Source organism: Diceros bicornis, chromosome 17, assembly GCF_020826845.1.
Source record: "Diceros bicornis minor isolate mBicDic1 chromosome 17, mDicBic1.mat.cur, whole genome shotgun sequence".
In the NCBI taxonomy this organism is placed as follows: Eukaryota; Metazoa; Chordata; class Mammalia; order Perissodactyla; family Rhinocerotidae; genus Diceros; species Diceros bicornis.
Window position 1 is genome coordinate 58,719,168 of NC_080756.1, and position 19,956 is coordinate 58,739,123.

The 19,956-nt window shown below is 47.9% G+C and overlaps 1 protein-coding gene across 1 annotated transcript in view; it reads left to right on the top strand.

The window, feature by feature from the left end:
- The first annotated feature begins 6,771 nt into the window (after positions 1–6,771).
- Positions 6,772–19,956, top strand: part of IQSEC3 (IQ motif and Sec7 domain ArfGEF 3) — a 104,880-nt gene continuing 91,695 nt past the window's right edge. Inside the window, exon 1 of the mRNA XM_058559087.1 lies at positions 6,772–7,325. Coding sequence (XP_058415070.1) covers positions 6,772–7,325 — 554 coding nt within the window. The remainder of the gene's footprint in view (positions 7,326–19,956) is intronic.

Sequence of the window (19,956 nt, forward strand, 5' to 3'; positions counted from 1 at the left end):
GAATGTAAGACCTGAAACTATGAAACTTCTAGAAGAAAACATAGGAAGTACGCTCTTCAACATCGGTCTTAGCAACATATTTTCAAGCACCATGTCTGACGGGGCAAGAGAAACAATAGAAAAAATAAACAAATGGGACTACATCAGACTAAAAATCTTCTGCACAGCAAAGGAAACCATCGACAAAACGAAAAGACAACCTAACAATTGGGAGAAGATATTTGCAAACCAGACATCTGATAAGGGGTTAATCTCCAAAATATATAAAGAACTCATGCATCTCAACAACAAAAAAACTAACAACCCAATTAAAAAATGGGCAAAAGACCTGAACAGACATTTCTCCAAAGAAGATATACAGATGTCCAACAGACACATGAAAAGATGTTCAAAATCATTAACTATCAGGGAAATGCAAATCAAAACTACAATGAGATATCACCTCACGCCCGTCAGAATGGCTATAATTAACAAGACAGGAAACAACGTGTGTTGGAGAGGATGTGGAGAGAAGGGAACTCTCATACACTGCTGGTGCGAGTGCAAACTGGTGCAGCCACTATGGAAAACAGCATGGAGATTCCTCAAAAAATTAAGGATAGAACTACCATATGATCCAGCTATTCCACTGCTGGGTATTTATCCAAAGAACTTGAAAACACCAATGCATAAAGATACATGCACCCCTGTGTTCATTGCAGCGTTATTCACCAATAGCCAAGACTTGGAAGCAACCTAAGTGCCCATCAAGGGACGAATGGATAAAGAAGATGTGGTATATATACACAATGGAATACTACTCAGCCATAAGAAATGATGAAATCCAGCCATTTGTGACAACATGGATGGACATTGAGGGTATTATGCAAAGTGAAATAAGTCAGAGGGATAAGGTCAAATACCGTATGATTTCCCTCATTAAGTAGTAGATAATAACAACAACAAACAAACACATAGAGACAGAGATTGGATTGGTGGTTACCAGAGGGGAAGCGGAGAGGGAGGAAGGCGAAAGGGATAATTTGGCACAAGTGTGTGGTGATGGGTTGTAACTAGTACTGGGGTGGTGAACATGATGTAATCTATGCAGAAATAGAAGTATAATGATGTACACCTGAAATTTATACAATGTTATAAACCAATGTTACTGCAATAAAGAAAATATTAAAAAAAAAAGAAATCTACGTGAAAGAATTCTGAGTAAATCAACATGTTATCACTAAAAAAAAATAAAAAATAAAAAAAATAAAAGAAGGCAGGAAAAGGTGAAAAAGAACAAAGAACAAATGAGACAAAGAATAAAATAGCAAGATGGTAGATTTAAATCCAACCACAATGATAATTAAATTAAATGTAAATGATCTAAGTACTCCAATAAAAAGACAGATTGTCAGGCTGGATTAGAAAAAAGCCTGATCCCACTAATTATTATATTAAGTGTTAAGAAAAAACACTTCAAATGTAAAGACACAGATAGGTTAAAATGAATAGATGGGAAAAAATTGTAACATGCTGTATTAGTTTTCTGTGGCTGCTGTAACAAATTATCACAAATGCAGTGGCCTAAGCCATTAAAATTTGTTATCTTCCGGTTCTGTAAGTTAGAAATCCAACAATGGGTCTCACTAGGCTAAAATCAAGGCATCAGCAGGGCTATAAACCTTTCTGAAAGTTCTAGGGGAGAATCAGTTACCTTACCTTTTCCATCTTCTGGAGACTATCCACATTCCTTGGCTCATGGCCCCTTCCTCCATCTTTAAAGCAAACAAAGCAGGTCTAGTCCTTCTCACATCACACTACGCTGACCATTCTTTCATAGCCGCATATCTCTGAGACCACAACCAGGAAATGTTCTTCATCTCTAAGGAATTATGCGGTTAGGTTGGGCGCACCTAAATAATCCAGGACAATCTCCCCATTTCAAATTCCTTAATTTTAAGGCATCTGCAAAGTCCCCTTGGCCATGTACGGTAACATATTCACAGGTTCCCAGGACAGGATATGGACATTTTTGGGAGCTATTATTCTGCCTACCGCACACATAAACATTAATAATGAGACAGCTGGAGTGGCTATCAGACAATTACACATGGGACATTCATCAAAAGAGACCATAAATTGGACCATATAAAAGTTCCAAAAGTTTCAATTAATTTAAAAACACTGGACTCACACGGAGTATGTTCTCTGACCACAAAGGAATTAAATTAGAAATCGATAATAGAAAGATTTGGAAGTAACAAGGGAAATTATAAAATATTTTGCACTGAATGAAAATGACAACAAAATTTGTGGGATGCAACTAGAACAGTGCTTAGTGGGAACTTTAGAGCTTTGAGTGCTTGTATTAAAAAAGAAGAAAGGTCTAAAGCCAATTGTGTAAGCTTCCATCTCAAGAAGCCAGTAAAAGAAGAGCAAATGGAAACAAAAGTAGGTAGAAAAAGGAAAACCTAAAGGCAAGAGAGGAAATCAATGAAATAGAAAATGGACAAACAATAGAGAAAAATCAACGACATCAAAAACTGGTTGTTTGAAAGTATCATAAAAGTGGATAAATCTTTAGCCAGACTGATTAAAAAAAAAAAAAAAGAATACCCAAATTACCAATATCAGGAATAAAAGAGGAGACATCACTACACAGCCTACAGACATTAAAAGGCTAGTAGGAAAATATTGTAAACAACTTCATGCCAACAAGTTGGACAACTCAGATGAAATGGATATATTCTTGAAAGACACGTATTCATTTCCTATCGCTGCTGTTAAATTACCACAAACATAGCGACTTAAAACACAAATTTGTTATCTTACAGTGCTGGAAGTCAGAAGTCCAAAATGGGTTTCACTTGGCTAAAATCAAGGTATTGGCAGGATTGCATTCCTTCTGGAGGCTCTGGAGCAGAATCTCTTTCCCTTCCTTTTCCAGCTTCTATAGGCTACCTGCATTCTCTTGGCTTCTGGTTCCCAGATAGCAACTGTTTCACTCTGACCTCTGCTTCTGTTGTCACATCTCCTCTCTGACACTCATCTCCCTCTTATAAAGACTCTTGTGATTACATTGGATTCATCCAGATAATCCAGGATAATCTATCCATTTCAAGATTAACTTAATCACATAAAGTCACTTGTGCTGTGTAAGGTAACACATTCACAGATTTTGGAGATTAAGACATAGACATCTTTGGGAGGTCATTCTGCCTACCAGAGAGACAGATTACTGAAATGGACACACAAAGAAATAGAATATTTGAATAGCCCCGTAACTATTAAAGAACTTGTATTTGTAGTTAAAAATCTTCCCACAAAGAAACCTCCAGGCTGGGATGGCTTCAATGGTGAATTCTATCAAACATTTAAGGAAGAAATGAACATTGACTCTTCATACCAAATGCTAAAATTAACCCAAAATGGATCATAGACCTAAAAATAAAAACAAAAGTGATAAAATTTCTAGAATAAAACATAGGAGAATTTGTTTTTGGCTTTGGGATAGACAAAGAATTTTTAGATAGGACACAAAAAGCATGAACTACAAATGAAAAAATTGATGTTTTGCTTTATCAAAATAAAAACCTTTGCTCTTCAAAAGATAATGTTAAGAAAATGAAAAGGCAAGTCATTGACTGGAGAAAATATTTGCAATACATACATCTGACCAAGACTGCTTTCCAAAATATATAAAGAACTCTTACAACTCAATAAGAAGAAGACAAACAATTCAACAGAAACAGTGAGCAAAGAAGATATACAAATAGCCATAAGCACATGAGAAGATGCTCAACAGCATTAGTCATCAGGGAAATACTTATTAAAGCCACCTTAATATACTACTACTCATGAAAATTGATAACATCAAAAAAGGCTAAAAATACCAAGTGTTAGCAAGGATGTGAAACACTTGAACGTCTCATACATTGCTGATGAGGATAAAAAATAGTACAAACACTTTGAAAAACAATTTCACAGTTTCTTATTAAGTTAAATAATACTTAGAATATGACTCAGCAATTCCAATTCTAGATTTGTCCTCCAGATAAAACATACGAAACATAAAATATATGAATACTTATATCCACACAAAACATATGAAAAAAACATAAGAGAACATATGTCCACACAAAAACTTGATCATAGCAGCTTTATGCAAAATAACTCAAACCTGGAAACAACCAAAACGTCCATCAACAGGTGAATAGATAAGTTATGGTATATCCATACCATAGAATACTACTCAGAAATAAAAGGGAACAAACTATTGATATCTATAACAGAATAGATGAACCTCAAAAGAATTATGCTGGGCAAAAAGAAAGACGCAGAAGAGGATATACTCTATGATTGCCATTTATATGAAATTCTAGAACAGGCAAAACTAATTTATCTTGACAGAAACCAGATCAGTGGTTGATTGGGGCTGAGGATGAGAGTAATTGACTGCAAAGGGGCATGAGGTTACTTTTTGCAGTGATGGAAATCTTGATTACAAGGGTGTATATATTTGTCAAAATTCATTGAACTGTGCACTCAAAGTGGGTGCACATTATTACATGTAAATCATAGCTCAATAAAGTTTACTTTTTTAAATAAAAGAAAAAGTCAAAAAATGAAAACACTTGGGCCCCATTCTTAAGTGATTTCAACACAGCAGGACTAATATGGGGCCCAGAAATCTGCATTTTAAACAAGCCCCATGGATAATTACGCTGCAGGCTGTTTCAGTTATAGAAATAGTATTGGTCTCTATGAGCACCCAACTCTTGGACAACAAATCAACAGGCAAGCAAAGACAATTCAGAAGAAAAGTGTTTGAGTTTTTGTGTGCCTTCATTCCATCCCCCAACCTTCATTCTTTAGCTGGAAAACTGATCACTACCAAAGCATCCTCCTGAGTGCTCGGTTCTCCCAACTGTTGGCTCAGCTGTGGATAAGCTTCCTTCACTCATTCTTTACAAAAGGAAGTTTACTAGGAAAATACATGGGAGAAAAGCAAAATAAAAACACAATACAAGTGCAGAGAAATCAATATGTTTGCAGAGCACAGATCCCTTCCCACAAGGTCATTCATGTCTGGTACCAGATGGACGTGGCTTGTCCAGCTCACTGGACATATGATATTCACAGATATGTCTACCTTAGGGGAAGAGCAGGTAGACAGGGAGCCTGACAGGCCACCTGTGTGGAGAATGGAACAGAACAACAGATATGCTAAGAGCACTTATAGCCCAGAGAAAAGAGTCATTTCCCTGCTAAATTAGATTAAACTAAAGTGCTATATTTCCTTTCCTAAGTCTTTTCCTGCTGTGTCACATATCTTCCCCATATTTTGGCCCCCTGTTCCGTCCACCTGTTGAAATCCTTTCCATCCTTCATGGCCCACCTTGAAGAACACCTCCTTCTTTTCAGATCACCATGGTCAAACACAACCTCTCCCTCCGCTGAACTCCTTTGGCACTGGGCTTGAAGAGCTCTTATAGAAATTTTGGTTTATATTTTAGTTATTCATGTGCACGTCATTATCTACTCTACTCGATTGTAGTCTCCTTGATTATAGAAATTGCAACTTATTATCTATGCAAAGCATAGCCTGCACAGTTCCTAGTACATTACTCAGCACTTAGTAGGTGTTTTACATACATGTATTGTAGAAATTAATAAATTATTCAGTCCATGCTGATTCACTATCTCTGAGCTTTTGCTTGTGCTGTTTCCCCTTTCTGGAAAATCCTTCCCACTGCAAGTGTTATTTCCTCCAATAAGCCTTCCCAGATCCCCAGGCTGTTGGGCTCCTATAGCACATTGGGTATAGCTCCATCTTATCACTTACAACCACCACTGTATATTGAAATTAAATATTTATTACCTGTTTCACCTACTTAATCATAAGCCTCAAGAAGCCAAACTTTCCATCCTAGTCATCCTTATCTTACCACCACCCAGCCCAGTGTTTGGTAGTAGTATGCATTTCATAAAGGTTTTCCAAACAGAATGATCTTTTCAGAAGTTTCTGGAAGCATTAGCCCATGACACAGAAAGCCTGGTGTATTTAGTTTGTGTTCCATTAGAGTGGCCAAAACTGTCCTGAGGTCTCATTCCCAGAGAAGACCCAGCACAAAAGGCCTTCCCATCCTAAGTTTCCTCTTGGCTGAAGGAAGGAGTAGGACTGGATGTTCTCTAGGGCCCCTTATAGTCCTATGATCCTCGTGTTCCAGGGAATTCCCCAGCAGAATAGATAGTTGAGAACAATAGAGCAAATGTGGCCTCTCCTCAGAAGGTCTTTAAGATGGACCCCCAGCTTCTGAGATGGCTGGACCTAGGAAAAAGAATTTGTTGACCCTTTCAGAGACCCACGACTTCCTCTTTTTAAATACATTTCTCTTTCCTACCAGTCCCACTGCACTTTCCCAGTGTCACTGCTTCTGCCTCGCCCGCTTTCTCTTTCTTGCTAGATTTATCTTATCCATCCCGGGGCTCCTTCGTTTATCCTGCTCCCCTACCCAGTCTCTCATTCGCCTTCTTTCTCTCCTGTCAGCTCTGCAGTAAGCCGAACTGCTCACCAAGCCTAGAGGTGGGTGGGCCCTGGCGCCCGGTCCCGCCCCTCGGTGCGTATGTGAATGTCTGTGTGGCAGTGACGCGGCGCCGGCAGCGGGGAGGGAGGCCGGGCCCGCCGGAGAGGGAAGCGAGCGGATCGCCGGGGCTGCTCGGCTCCTGCGCGCCCTCGCGCTCCCCGCCGCCCGCCGAGGCGCAGGCAGGGCGCAGGCGGCGGCGGGCGGCATGGAGAGCCTGCTGGAGAACCCGGTGCGCGCCGTGCTCTACCTCAAGGAGCTCACGGCCATCGTGCAGAACCAGCAGAGCCTCATCCACACCCAGCGCCAGCGCATCGATGAGCTGGAGCGGCGGCTGGACGAGCTGAGCGCCGAGAACCGCAGCCTGTGGGAGCACCAGCAGCTGCTGCAAGCCCAGCCTCCGCCCGGGCTCGTCCCCCCGTCGCCCGCCCTGCTGCCGGCTACCCCGGCCACCGCCGCCACCGCCGCCGCCGGGGCCCAAGAACCGGTCCAGAACCACGGACAGCTCTCGCACGCCGCGCCACAGCCCGCGCCAGAGCAGCCATCGCTTCAACACCACGGACAGCTCCTGGCGCAGCCCCAGCCGGGCCCCAGCAGCAGGGCTCACGCACCCCAGTCGCTCCATCAGCACCCAGTGGCGCCCGGGGCCGTCGCCGACAAGGAGAAGGAGCGTCCCCCGAGTTGTTGCGCTGCCGCTGGAACTCTCCTTCAGCACAAATCCCCCGCCGCCCTCGGCAAGGGCGTCCTGAGCAGGAGACCCGAGTGAGTGGGGAAGAAGGGATGGGGACTGTTGTGGTGGGAGAAAGAGAAGCAACGGGTGTGAGGAGGAGACAAGGGGGAAATTGGGTGCACCTAAGAGTCTGAAGGACTAGGGTAACATGAAGTGAGAAGATGCTTGGGGGTAGAAGTGTGTCAAGGAGATTTAGGGGAAAGGAGGGAATGATATCAGTGTTTGAGAGGGTTTGGGGGATGTTAGAGCAAAAGTGAGTATCCAGACCATCATTGGGGGCAAAGGAGAAAAGAAATAGGTTTTAAGTGATTGGGGATATGGGAAACTGGCAGGTTTTAAAAGGGACAAGGTTGACAGGAAGTTGGGGTAAAGATTAAACTGAAGAAAAGAGAACAGCTGAAGATTTTTTTTTAAGTTAAGAAAAATTTGGAAGGGAGTTTGGGGAGTAAAGTTATTTGAATGAAGAGTGAGATACGAAAAAGATGGAGGCTTGGCAAAGAGATATGTTAAGAGCTTTAAAGGCCTGGGTCCAGGAAGAGTAGAATTAGGGTCTGAGGGAATTCAGGAGACAGGGGATACGGCAGAAAAGCAGGAATGATGAGAGAAGGCAGGGGGGTTCGAGACAGAGGAAGATGAAGGGTAAGAGAAAGCATTTTCCAGAGGAAATGACCTGGATCTTAAACTGATGCAGTGGGAGTCAAAGCCAGGAGTGGCTCATTCAGGGAAGCTTACTCTGCTCTGACCTGAGTGGGCACCTTTCTTCTGAATCTCCACAAAACCAGAGAGGTGCAAGCAAACAACCCACCAAGCTAATGGAGGACTCAGTTATAGTGTGAGGACTCAGTCTGGTTATAGCTTTTTCCTCTGACTCAAGGAGGGTTTCTGTGCAGGGTTTGGCAGTCATGGAAAGGGAACAATGATGAGAGAGACAGTTGGCAAACGGAGTTGGTACTTGGATGTAATTCCTGTTTAAACCTCTCTGTTATGGCTGGTGACTGCAAACCTTGTTTCCCCTCAGTAATTTGGTGATAACTGGAATCTCATGTTGAGTTCCAAGAGAAATATGCTCATTAACCCTCAGTGAGGGACTCTCACTGAGGGACCTCAAGCTCTTTCTTTACTCCCAATGTCCATGAAGTAGGAATATGGGAAGAAGAGACGAAAGAGGACTGGACTATTCTCTCCTCTGTATTGGGAAGGCTGTGACCATTTTAGCTTCCTGTCTCTGATTAGACAGATGACGGGAGAACCGCATGGAAGAACAACTCAGGGGAAATCAGCACCTTGTCAGCACCTGACCCTGACAATGATGACGCTAAGATCCAGGTGTAGGGAGGGGGGAGGAGAGCCAAGAATCCCGTCTTCACCTAGTCTTGGTGTGCTTTAGGTCTGGGGATACTTGTGAGGATTTGACGTATTCCTTAAAAACTCAATTTTTTTTCGCATCTACTGTAGATTTAGAGAAGTTGGGACAGGATATGTTAGCTCGCAGAGTAGATTTGACTGGAACCATGGGCTCTTAGAGGTGCAGATCAAGGATAATCTGACTTGGCAGACATACAGCATTTGAGTCAAGCCCCAAGAAGATGTGGTTTTCTTCCCCAGCTCCCTCAATGGCCCATTTGCCCTTTCTTCAGTGTCACAGTTTTCTTTCCTTATCTGGCATAAAAAGCAGAAAGTCAGTTTTCCCTCAGTGCCCATGGCTCAAAAAAGGCAACATCCTCCAATATACTACGTGGATTTTTCCCAAAATAGAAGGAAAAGAACTCTTTTATTCCATTTCCCTGGGGGCAGCCACAGCTTCCTGGTCATTCTTATTCTTCATCTGATTCCTCTCTTTATGCCCTTTGGTGTCTCCCTTCTCTTCCACTGCATCCTCACTTTCTTTGCATCCCTCAGGGGACTGTGTGGGCAAGAAGGATTGAGGAAAGACAATTTTCTTAGATAAGGACTTTGCTGTGGCCCCCGAAGTAGCTTAGAGAGCCCAAAGTCTGCTGCCTAGGTGCTCTTGCTGGGAATCCAGGGAAATAGGAATCACCTGGATTCCTATCCAGCCTCACATGTCAAAACCAGATAGGAACTGTAGTGTCCTCATCTTTCCTTCTCCCTTGTCCTGCTTTTGCTTCCCAAGGGAGCAGAACAAAAATAAGAATTAATTAGTATGGTGGAGAAGAGTGGAAGTTGTTGGAAATCTTTCACTTAGGAAGTTGTGCCAGGCACTAGGAGGTTAACACCACCAGTAGCTCCTTCCTTCTCCAGATCATTCAGCTTTTCCCCCTGCTCCTGAAGCCTGGACACCCAGAGACTTAGAGAGTGAGGATATGCATGCCTCACCTCCTCCCTGCAGCTCTCTCCCCTTGGATGTGAAATCATGGACATCTTGGCTGGCTGAATGCCTTTTGTGCCTTTTGGACCACCCATTTCTCCCCACTGTTTTGCCTAACTTCAACCGAAGTTTCCCCCAAAAAACCTCAGGAAGGAATCATCTTTGCTGACTACATGTTTGGACCCACCCTGCTCTCTACCCATGACCCCCATTTCAGATGTCTGTCTTCCTCTGCCCATACCTCTCAATGGTGCAGGGCTAGATGCAGCCAGCAAGCAGAGAGAGACCTTCACGGACAGGGTGAAGTGAGGAGAGGAAGAGCAGAGCCGGCAGCCCTCATGCTGGTGTTTCTCCTGGGGAGCTCCCTGCTGCATCAGTTCTCTACTGGGTGTGCTCAAGTAGGAAGAGACAGCAGAGGGGGTGGTCTTCGGATCATAATTTCACTGTCAATCTTTTCTCATTCCTTGATTTCCCTTCTCTGGCCTCATTAGAGTGAGAATGCAGCCCTGTGAGGCTGCTGAGGGGTGGGTGGAGGTGGCTAGGGGTTCCCAAGGGCCAGGCATGGTATTAGATGCATTATCTCACTACCCAGTTGGTCTTTTATCCCCAGAACTCCTCTTCCTGCCCAAATCCAGCAGAGGCAGGAGACCAACGGAACCTGGGACAGGGAAATAATGTATCATTTAATTGTCATCGGATCTGCATTAATATGCAGCCTGGCCTCTCTCCCTCCTTCAGCTGAGGGAGATATGAAGGTGGCGGCCTTGGAGATCAGGCCAAGGCAGCAACCATGTGGGGGTGGGTGAGTGCAAACATATCGTGAAGAAAGACACTCAAGGGGTTAAACTCTTCCTCTGCTTGCTTCCTGGCTCTTGCTAAGCTCCAGCCCCCACTGCTTTCGCCTCTTAATGAAAGCAGCAATCGTAGCCTTCCTCTTTATTTTTTTCAACCAAGGCTCACAGCATCCACAGAATTGAATATCTCTTTCCTGGCTGGAACGAGAGCCTCAGCCTGACCTGGCAAATTCTCCTCCTTGCCATGCAAGCACATGACCCTCCGTGAAGCTACTGGCTTCAGTGCGACCACAGCTTCTCTGTTTGAGCACCTGTTTGCCCACCCACCCAGCCATGCATTTAGAGCCCATGGATCCCAGGCTTGCCCATGTCCCCAAGCCCAGGAGCAGAGGGTTACTGGAGGCTGGGTAAGATTGTTGCATTAAAATTCAAATCTAGTTCCTACCCTGAACTCCCACCTGCAAGTGGCTGTCAAGTGTGACTGGCTCAGCAGCTCCTGTCCTCTCCTCTCTTCCTTCCTCCCTTGTCTTCCTTTTATACTCTTCCTCTTTCTCCTTTCCTCCTTTCCTCCTTACTACTTTCCTCCTTTCCCTTTGTTGTTCCTTCTCTCTTCCTCCCTTCTTCCCTCTCCCTCAAACACTTTCTCTCTCCCATATTATCTTCCTTCTATCTTTTGCTTCCACATAAGGTGCATAGGGAAGTCTCCTCTTGTCTACTCCCATCCTCTAAGCATGAAATACTTCTTAGGTCATCTTTTGAGCTCCGTGGTCTCATACTGACTGGAGGCTGGGGGATGGCTACAAGATCACTGGATGTGCTTTTTAGCCTGAGTTGTCTAAGACGCCGACTGAAGCACGTATCTCTGCTGCTACTGAGTCAGTGTTGTCTGCCTGGAGGTGGCAGCTGATGATCGGCCAATCCTGGGAGCTACTAAAAGAGTGGGAAGGTCTGTCAGTCAGTCAACTCTATGTATCAAGTGTCCAGTCCATTCAAAACTTCGCACTCTGTGCTGTGGAAAGTTGGGAAAGAAGCAAACAGTCTTTGCTCAACATACGCAAGACATGTAGCTAGAAACATTTAAACAAGTGTAAGCAGATTGCAGCTGCTTAGAGCTACCCACTATCAGAACAGCACAGGGCAAGAAGGATGAGCATATAAACCATAGTCAGACCCCAGAGAGAAGGTCTGCTTGGATGAAGTCAAGGGTTTACGTCAGGAATAGTAAGAGCCAAGGATAACTGGAAGGGGGACAGAGCCCAGAAGTCAGTCCTCGGAGAGCACTGTACTGCATGTGCAAGATCCTCTGACATTGCAGTCCCCCTACCCTAGGCCCCTCCCACCAGGCTAACCCCCTCTCAACAGGGTAAGGGGAGCCTCAGCACTCAGGGTCCTTGTTTACCTTGTGCCTAGAAGGCCTGCTTGCTGAGCAAGCAACACTATGGCCAATGCTCACCAACCTGCGTATCCTCCTTCTCTCTTCCCCAGGCTCCAGCAAGGAGAGGACTTCTAGCTGGTAAGCTGGGAAATGGGGCCAGAATGAAGGCTCAGGAGAGGAGGGAGCGTGTGTCTTTTTGCTCACCTGGAAGCTGGCACAGAGTGGGCATTTGTAAAGACTTGCTGGCCTCTGCCTTTCCAAGGGCCCAGACCACTGCTCTTCTCTCCCTTTAATCCAAAAAGAACACAATTAAAGAGAAACAAGTCACCCCTGGCCTCTGGGAAACTCCATTGCCTCCCTCCTCCTCACCAGGCCCTATGCCTTGCTCCACCTGTCTTTCTCCTTCCTTACTCCCAGACCCTTCCCAGACCCCACAGTTACCACCACAGGGCCTCGCAAAGGCATCCTAGCATGTTTTTCCATTGGCCTGAAACCAAGCAAGAGGAGCAGCCATTGGTCCTGCTGATTCAGCAAATATCTGTGCAGCCTGAGTTTCAAAGGTCACTTATGAAAAAAGACAGATGGGGTCAGGTCTGGGTGGAAAGTGAATGAAAGGGAGGGTGATATGAAAAAGGAGGAGAGAGCTGGGACAAATAGCTGGGCCCATGGACTGGAAGGAGACTTGGATCCTGAATTTAAATCCCACTTAAAGATTGTTTTTTTTTTGGGGGGGAAGATCGGCCCTGAGCTAACATCTGCCAATCCTCCTCTTTTTTCGCTGAGGAAGACTGGCCCTGAGCTAACATCCATGCCCATCTTCCTCCAGTTTATATGGGACACTGCCATAGCATGGCTCTACAAGCGGTGCGTTGGTGCGCGCCCGGGATCCGAACCGGCGAACCCCGGGCCGCCGCAGTGGAGTGTGCACACTTAACCGCTTGTGCCACCGGGCCGGCCCCCCACTTAAAGATTTTTAGACAGGCCTCCCTTGTTGCGGCACCTAAACATTCTTCACTGGAATCCAAACATACTCTCAGCGGCCCTGGACACAGGGCAGCAGCCGGTTAGTAAGGGGTTTCTTAGTAAGAGGTCCTGGGGACACTCTCACTGCATCTGGCAGATCCCCAAATGCAAGGCCATATGGCAGGATTTCTGAGGCTTTGGCCACTGCAGCTCCTTCCTCCTCTGCTTCTGGAAAAGCACAAAGTGGAGATTCCCACACAGGAAGCAAAGGGTTTCTGGTTTCCATGGAGGAAAGGGGTGGTCATCTCCATTTCAGGCAATGAGGGCATTAACAAACAAACAAAAAAGGATCAGGAGTAGAGTGAGGGAGAAATTCGATTTTTCAGGCTGAAAGGAACTTAAGGAAACCATAGGATCACAGAATTTTCAAGACGTAGGTGTTAAGAACATGGCTTTGGAGGGAGGCACACCTAGCGATGAAGCCTGCTCTACCAGCCACCAGTTACGAGACCTTACCGTCATCATTTACCTGCTTTGAGCCTGTTTTTTCATTTATAAAATGAGGAATGATATCTACTTCAAGGGTTGTTGTAAAGTTTAAAAATTAGATAGTATCATTTGCTTAGTACTGTTCCAGGCACCACAGTCAGTGCTCAGTACATGGTAGTCTTTCTACAGATAGAGAAACCAGGGCGCATCCACATCAGACCACAGCGACAGACTGGAATCCAGGTTCAGGGCTCCTTCTATCCTTCCAGACACATCCTCTCTACATGTGCCCTCTCCTCATCTCCCTCTACCTCTGGACAATGTGCACCCAAGCTATTCCAGACACACGAATGTGAGCTGACCTTGAAATGCAGCCCCGCAGGACAAATCCACCAGCCCTTGGTGATTCGTGACGAGGTCTCACAACTGTATAGCTGGGAAATGCTTCCTTAAGCCCAAATTACATCTCTTCTGTTGCATTTTAACATTATTTGCACTTCTCTTAAAGACATTGAAGAGATCTGAGTTATCACCCAATGCCCCATGGTGATAAGAACATTTTCTAAATGGGGAAGTTACAGTCCCGTGTAGTATATGGACTTGTCAAGGATAAAAGTGGAGGTGGGAGGAATGGAGTCAGGAGACTGCTTCCCACTTCCCTGCAATGAAAGCTAAATCCATGTCTCCCAATTCTTCCATCCTGGGGATGGAAGCGTAGACTCTGAGGTCAGAAAGCTGGAAAGAACAGCAGGGAGGGACTGAGAAAAGGAGAGGCCTGTGTTGTAGGGTTTTGGTGGTGGTTGGAGGGCAGTTGGGGGAGGACTCCACTTTTCTGGTGAAACCCAGGGGGTAAAAGAGTTTCTTCTCGTAAGGACTTGCTTAGATAAAATACCTTCTAGGAAAAACAAAACAAATGGAAAAGAAAATATGGTGGGCTTCTAAAATTCTGTCCCAGGGTGGTTGTGGCTGTGAGGTCACCATAGGCAAAGACCACTCTGTGTGTGTGTGTGTGTGTGTGTGTGTGTGTGTGTGTGTGTTGGGGCACTGGGCAGGGTGGGGGGCCAGGCTGTTTTGCTGTTGCTCTTTGTTCGGAATAGTCCATCTGGGAGGGTTATATAATTCTGCAAGACTGGCGTGTGTACCGTTCCCTCCCAGCGGGCGGGCAGGCTACTGTGGACAGAGGGCACGCAGGCCTGTCCAAATCCCTGCCCATGCTCTGGGCCGGCATTAGGCAATTCCCTTTAGGCCACAGCTGTAGGGGCTGGAGGGCTTTAGGAGCTGGACCAGGGTCCCCCAGCCCATCTGGAGAGTCAGACGAATGTCAGAGCTGGAAAGGTCCTATAAGATCATTTGGTCCAAACTTCTCATTTGGCAAATGAGGAGACTATGGTGTGAGAGAGAAGCGACTAGTGCTTCCAAACCAGTTAGTGGCAGAACTAGGTTTAGAGCTCAGATTCTCTTCACTCTTCATCCAGTACTCTTAACAATATATAGCGATGGACCAGAAGAACTGATCAGGACTGTTCCACGGGTGTGCAGGGCCAAACTTACAGCTAGTATGGGGGTTAAGGCGACCCAGGGAGGTCTCTCTGCCTTCCAGACTATCTCGCCTATGCCAGCAATTCCAGAATTAGAGACTTCTTTGGGTACTTCAAAATTATCTGCCATGTTAAAATGCAAATTCTCCTAGGACAGGAGAAAAACCACAGATTTAGCTATATCAGCCTTTTACACTTCAGCATAAAAGAGTTTATCAGAGCAGTTTTCAAGAGCAGGTTTGATAAGGGAAGAGGATGCCATGGCGGCACTGGCTGACTAAGGGCCAGGGCAGGAGGCTCACAAGGAGTTGAAGGGCTCATGAGGGAGGCTGTTGAGAGCCTAAACGATCTTTATCTCCACCATATTTTCCAGGGAACTGGTATTGACTTGCCTGGGTCTGGTAAGCAAAGGGGAGGGATCCAGGGCACCCCCACATTGGCTTTTCTTGGAAAAATAATTCTCTGGGCTGTGGAAGGGATACTTTTCCAATGAACTTCATGTTTAAGACCCACGAGGCAGGGATTTAAGGAGCATCCTGGTGCTTGGTAAGCACTCTGTTGATCCTTTCTAGGATCTTAAAATAATTTTTTGGATGGCAAAATTTCACACAACTCTATTGCAGTTTGCTATGGGGTGGGAAGATGTGGGCAGGAAGGGCTAGTAGGCAGTAGAGGTTGGTGTCACTTGAGCCGGAAGAAGATGGGGGACGAGAGGCTAACTCAACATCTAGTCGGTGTTGGACAAACACTGGTTGAATGAATAAACTCTGAGTACGTAGGGCCCAGGCAGGCTCATTGATGGTGAGTGGAGGGAGAGGAGGGGATGGTGTCAGGGCTGAGGAAGATCTTAGCTGGAGTGAGGCCCCACTGGGGGAGCAGGCTGTGCTTAGGCCCAACAGCACAGTGTCGGCAGCTGAGCATGCGTGAAAAGCTGGATCAGAGGCTCGGCTCTTAAGGCTGGTTGTAGAGTGAGGAGAACATGGGTGCTCCTTCCAGCTAACAGATCCCACCCCAATCCTATCCACGAGCATGGAGAGCCCTCCTCTCCCTCTGCCTCCAGCCTCTGACCAGACTAGTCCTCAGCCTGGGAAGCTACATTAAGAATAAATCATGAGAGAGCCCTTTGAGTGAGCATTTAATCTCAGTGACACCCACACAGACACAGCCTAGTTAGCAGGTTGAACTAAAATTGGACAATGGGTCTATGAGGCTGGGAGGGAAAGGAAGCCTGAATTGTGGCCATGTTTCTGGGTGGAAAGAGATGAGAGCTGGATTTTGGGGTCACCATCTGGCCTGGGAGACACATTAGGAACCAGCACCCAGGCTCCAGGTCACTTATTCCTATTTCTCAACCAGACAGTGTCAGCTCTGTTCAGGGAAATGTTAGGACACGGCAGGGAGGGTGAGTGGGTGTGTGTACTGCACAGATGTGTTTGTGGGACTGAGCAGACGGCTGCACATGGATGGGTGTGTTACTAACGGGCTGGAGGATTTGGGTGACAATCCACACCATACAACAAAGCTCAGCATAGGCCTTCTTCCCACCTCCCCATGACACGCTGTCTGGTCACACTGTCAGGACTCTGGGTGCCTTCTCCTTTCTCTGCATGACTTGATCCATCCCTCTTGGCTAGCCAGCTCCTCCTGGGTCTCCCCCTCTGCAATGTGGGGTGACTCTACAGTGCCTCTACTCCCAGCCTTCCATTCCTCACTCTGTCTCAAGCTTGAAGGAGACCAGGCCTCTGGAGGATGTTAACCCTGGGGTGGGGGTGGGGGGGCGGAGCCTGCCTGGAGGGTGGGCGTGTGAAGGGGCGGGGCATCTGGGGCTCTCTACTGAGGTGCTGTGACAGGAAGCTCAGGTACTGGGCAGCGGCGTGATGCACAGAAAGCTGCAGTGTGACTTTCCTGTCTTGGCCTAGCTGTGGCCAGGGCCTGGCACCATGTGACCTTTCAGGGCTCTGGATATGTCAGGTCAAACCAGCCAACAAGCCGTCTTTCTGCCTCCAATCAGGAATGCACTCCCCATCCCAGGCAGAGAGGCAAGGGAATTCCATAATTTCTTCCTTGATAAATGATTGCAAACTACCACAATTTTCATTCAACACATCAATTCAACACAATAATTATTTTAAAACAGCAACAGAAACTCTGCAGAGCAGTTGGGAATCTCTTGCTAGTTTCTAGTGTAAGTGTTTCCTGTGTACAGCCTGGTCTTTACAAACAGATGCCCGGAATGCTTCCAAACTGGCTCATTTGACATCTTTGACATTCTTGGCACTACTTAACTCATAGGAGCCCATCAGGGAAGGCCAAAGGGAACTCCAAAGGCAGGTACAAGACTGTTGGGCGGCACCGGAGGGGATACTAGCTTTCTAGGCAGCAGGACTCCGACCCAGAAGCCAGGACCCCTGAGTCCTGATTGCTGTGCCCACCCACACAGACCCCAAGTGTAAGCTTAGAGCAAACCCCTCCCCTTCTCTGGGCCTTGATTGCCCCTTCTGCCCAATGGGGACAATCACTCTTTGCCTGGCTTTTTGCCCCTCTCTCCTCTCAGCTCACCAAGTCTGTGGCAAAGCAGAGCTATTAAGAGGTTGCCGCAGCAGGAAGGACCTAGCTTAGAGGTGAAAAATGACTTCCAAATGATAAGATCCTTGGGAAGGTAACTCAGGATGGGGGACTGAGGGAGACTTGGAATTCACAGACCCCTGTGGGCCCCGTGTAGAGCGGCCCTGCTCTGCAGGCCAGGGAGGGATAAGGTGAATTCTGCAGGGGCTTCTAGCTCTAAGTACGCCAGGAATTTCCACCGGGCTCCCTCTGGACATTAATGCGTAAAAACCGGGAGCAGCGGGAGGCGAGAGCTCAGCCTTCTCCTTCCCTGCCCCAGCCTGAGAGCGCCCCCTTCCTTCCTCTGGTCCTTCTCCCACCCTCTGCCCCCAAACTCACTCGGAAAGCCTGGGGAAAGCCCTTCCTCTTCCGGCCGCGTTCCCCTGGGGGCTTCTCCGTTGAGAGGGAAGGCAGAGTCAGGCTTTCGGCTGTGTGGGCGGGCTGGCGAGCCGCTGACAAGCTGGATGGAATATCCCGGCCCACGCGCCCCTCCCCGCGCCCAGCTCCCCGCTTCCCCGCGGGGGAGGCGGCGGAGGGGGGCACCCCCAGCACGGGGAAGCCGCGCGCCCCCTCCGCCCCGCGCCCTCGCGCCCTCGGTCAGGCGAGGCGGTGCTGAGTCACCCGCTCGGGAAGCGCAGTCTCCGCGCCGTCCCCGCCCCGCGCCACACCTGTGCGCCCAGGCTCCCCCCGGCCCGCGGCGCCTCCGCCTGCCTTCCGGGGCCCTCGCCGCGCCTCGCGTTCTCCTCCCCCCCGCCGCCGGCCTCCCTCCCGCTGCCGCCCTGCCTCTCTCCCCGCGCCCCGTGCCGTCTCTCGAGTCTGGCTGTTTCCCTCAGTCCTTCCTCACCCCCGCGGCCCTCTCCGACTCAGCCTGGCGCGCGCCCCGCCGCCTGCCCACGGCGTCTGGGAGCACCCACCGCGCCGCCGCCTCCCGCGCTTCCCGGGAACCGCGGGGGAGGGGAGGGGGCTCCGTGCTGCGTCACCACCCGGCCGCTGCTGCTTCTGCTGCCGCCGTCCGGGGCCCTGGTGGCATCGCCGGCTTCAGACCGTGACCCGCCCACCCTCCACCCGGGCTGCTCCCCCGAGGGTGCGGACCCTCGGGGCTGGATGTGCGCTTGTTTCCCGGCGTCCACAGGCCCCAGCCCAGGCTGGTCTGAGTGGATTCCCTTTGGAGAAGAAGGGGAGAAGAGGCGGGGGCGGCTAAGAGGGTCAGGGATCAGGGTGGTGTCACGGAGGTCCAACTTGTACTCAACATCCCCCTCTCCTAGCCTTCCTTGTACCCAAGACACCTCAGCACAAATACCCAGCCCTGTCTTAGCCTCCCCACATTTACATTTGTACTTGATAGCATTGCATAATCTTAGAATTCTGGCCCAAACTATGACGAAGCATACTAGTTCAGAGTGTGGCGCTGGGTTTGAATCCTGACTCGGTCATGTATTAACTGTGTGATCTTGAGCAGTGACAGCCTTGGTTTTCATCATTTGCAAAATGGGGAAAGGAATAGTACTAACCTCACAGGATTGCTGTGAAAATTACGAGGTAATGCCCATGCAGCGCCAGGCAAGCCTAGTGCCGAGAGTAGCCAGGGCCCAAAGTATAATAGCTGCTGGTATTGGGGGCCTTCGGGCAAGAGCCAGGCCAGAAGGTGCTTATTGAAGGGAGAGTGCTCTTCCTGGTCTCCTTGTGTCTTCCAGAGGGCTCGGAACAGGACTCCTTTTCCCCTCTTTGACAGTCCCTCAGATATTTGAAGACAGTGACCCCCTTCTCTAGCCTTCCTGTCCACTATTCCCCCTGCCCCCAGTCTTATTTTCTCTCAGACTAGCACACCTAAGCCCACCACTTCCCGCTCCACGTGGCTTTGTGGGTGGCTCCCTTTACCTCATCCAGAACAGGACCAGGAGGGAGCGGTGCCCCCAGAGGGTGTGGCCAGGCCAGCGTGGGCACGGGGAGCCCCTCCCTCACCCCCTGCCCCAGCTGCACTGGTTCTGGACCCCGCCTGGCTCTGGCCGCCGCCTAGGAACCCGCTGGCTTCCAGCCCCAGGCCACAGATGGGACCTGCCAGACGTGGGCAGTGAAAGCCCCTGGGCTCTTTTACTTAAAGGCCTCTGCCCTCCACTTCTGGGCGCCTGTACGTGTGCTGAACTTCTCCCAGGCCCCTATTGGTTTTCATTTTGTCAGTCTGGTTGTGTTCTTTTTAAAATTTAATGTATTATTTTCAAATAGATAATACATTGACATAGGACAGAATTCAAAAGATGTAAGAGTTGGCAGTGAAGTGTCTCCCCACCCCTCTTTCTAACTCACTCACCCCCACCGCCACCCCTAGCTCCCAGGCAACTACTGTTAGCAATTACTCACGTATCCTTCCAGGGATAGTCTATGTACATTCAAGCAAATATGTACATATCTATGTATATATGTGTGCGTGCATGTATTTTTGTTTACACAAATGGCAGTATACTATATGCTGTTCTGCACTTTGCTTTTTTCCGCCTGATAATCTTTCTTGGTGATCCTTCCGTATTCAGTATAAAAAGAGCTGCCTCATTCTTTTTAGCAGCTGTAGAGTGTTCC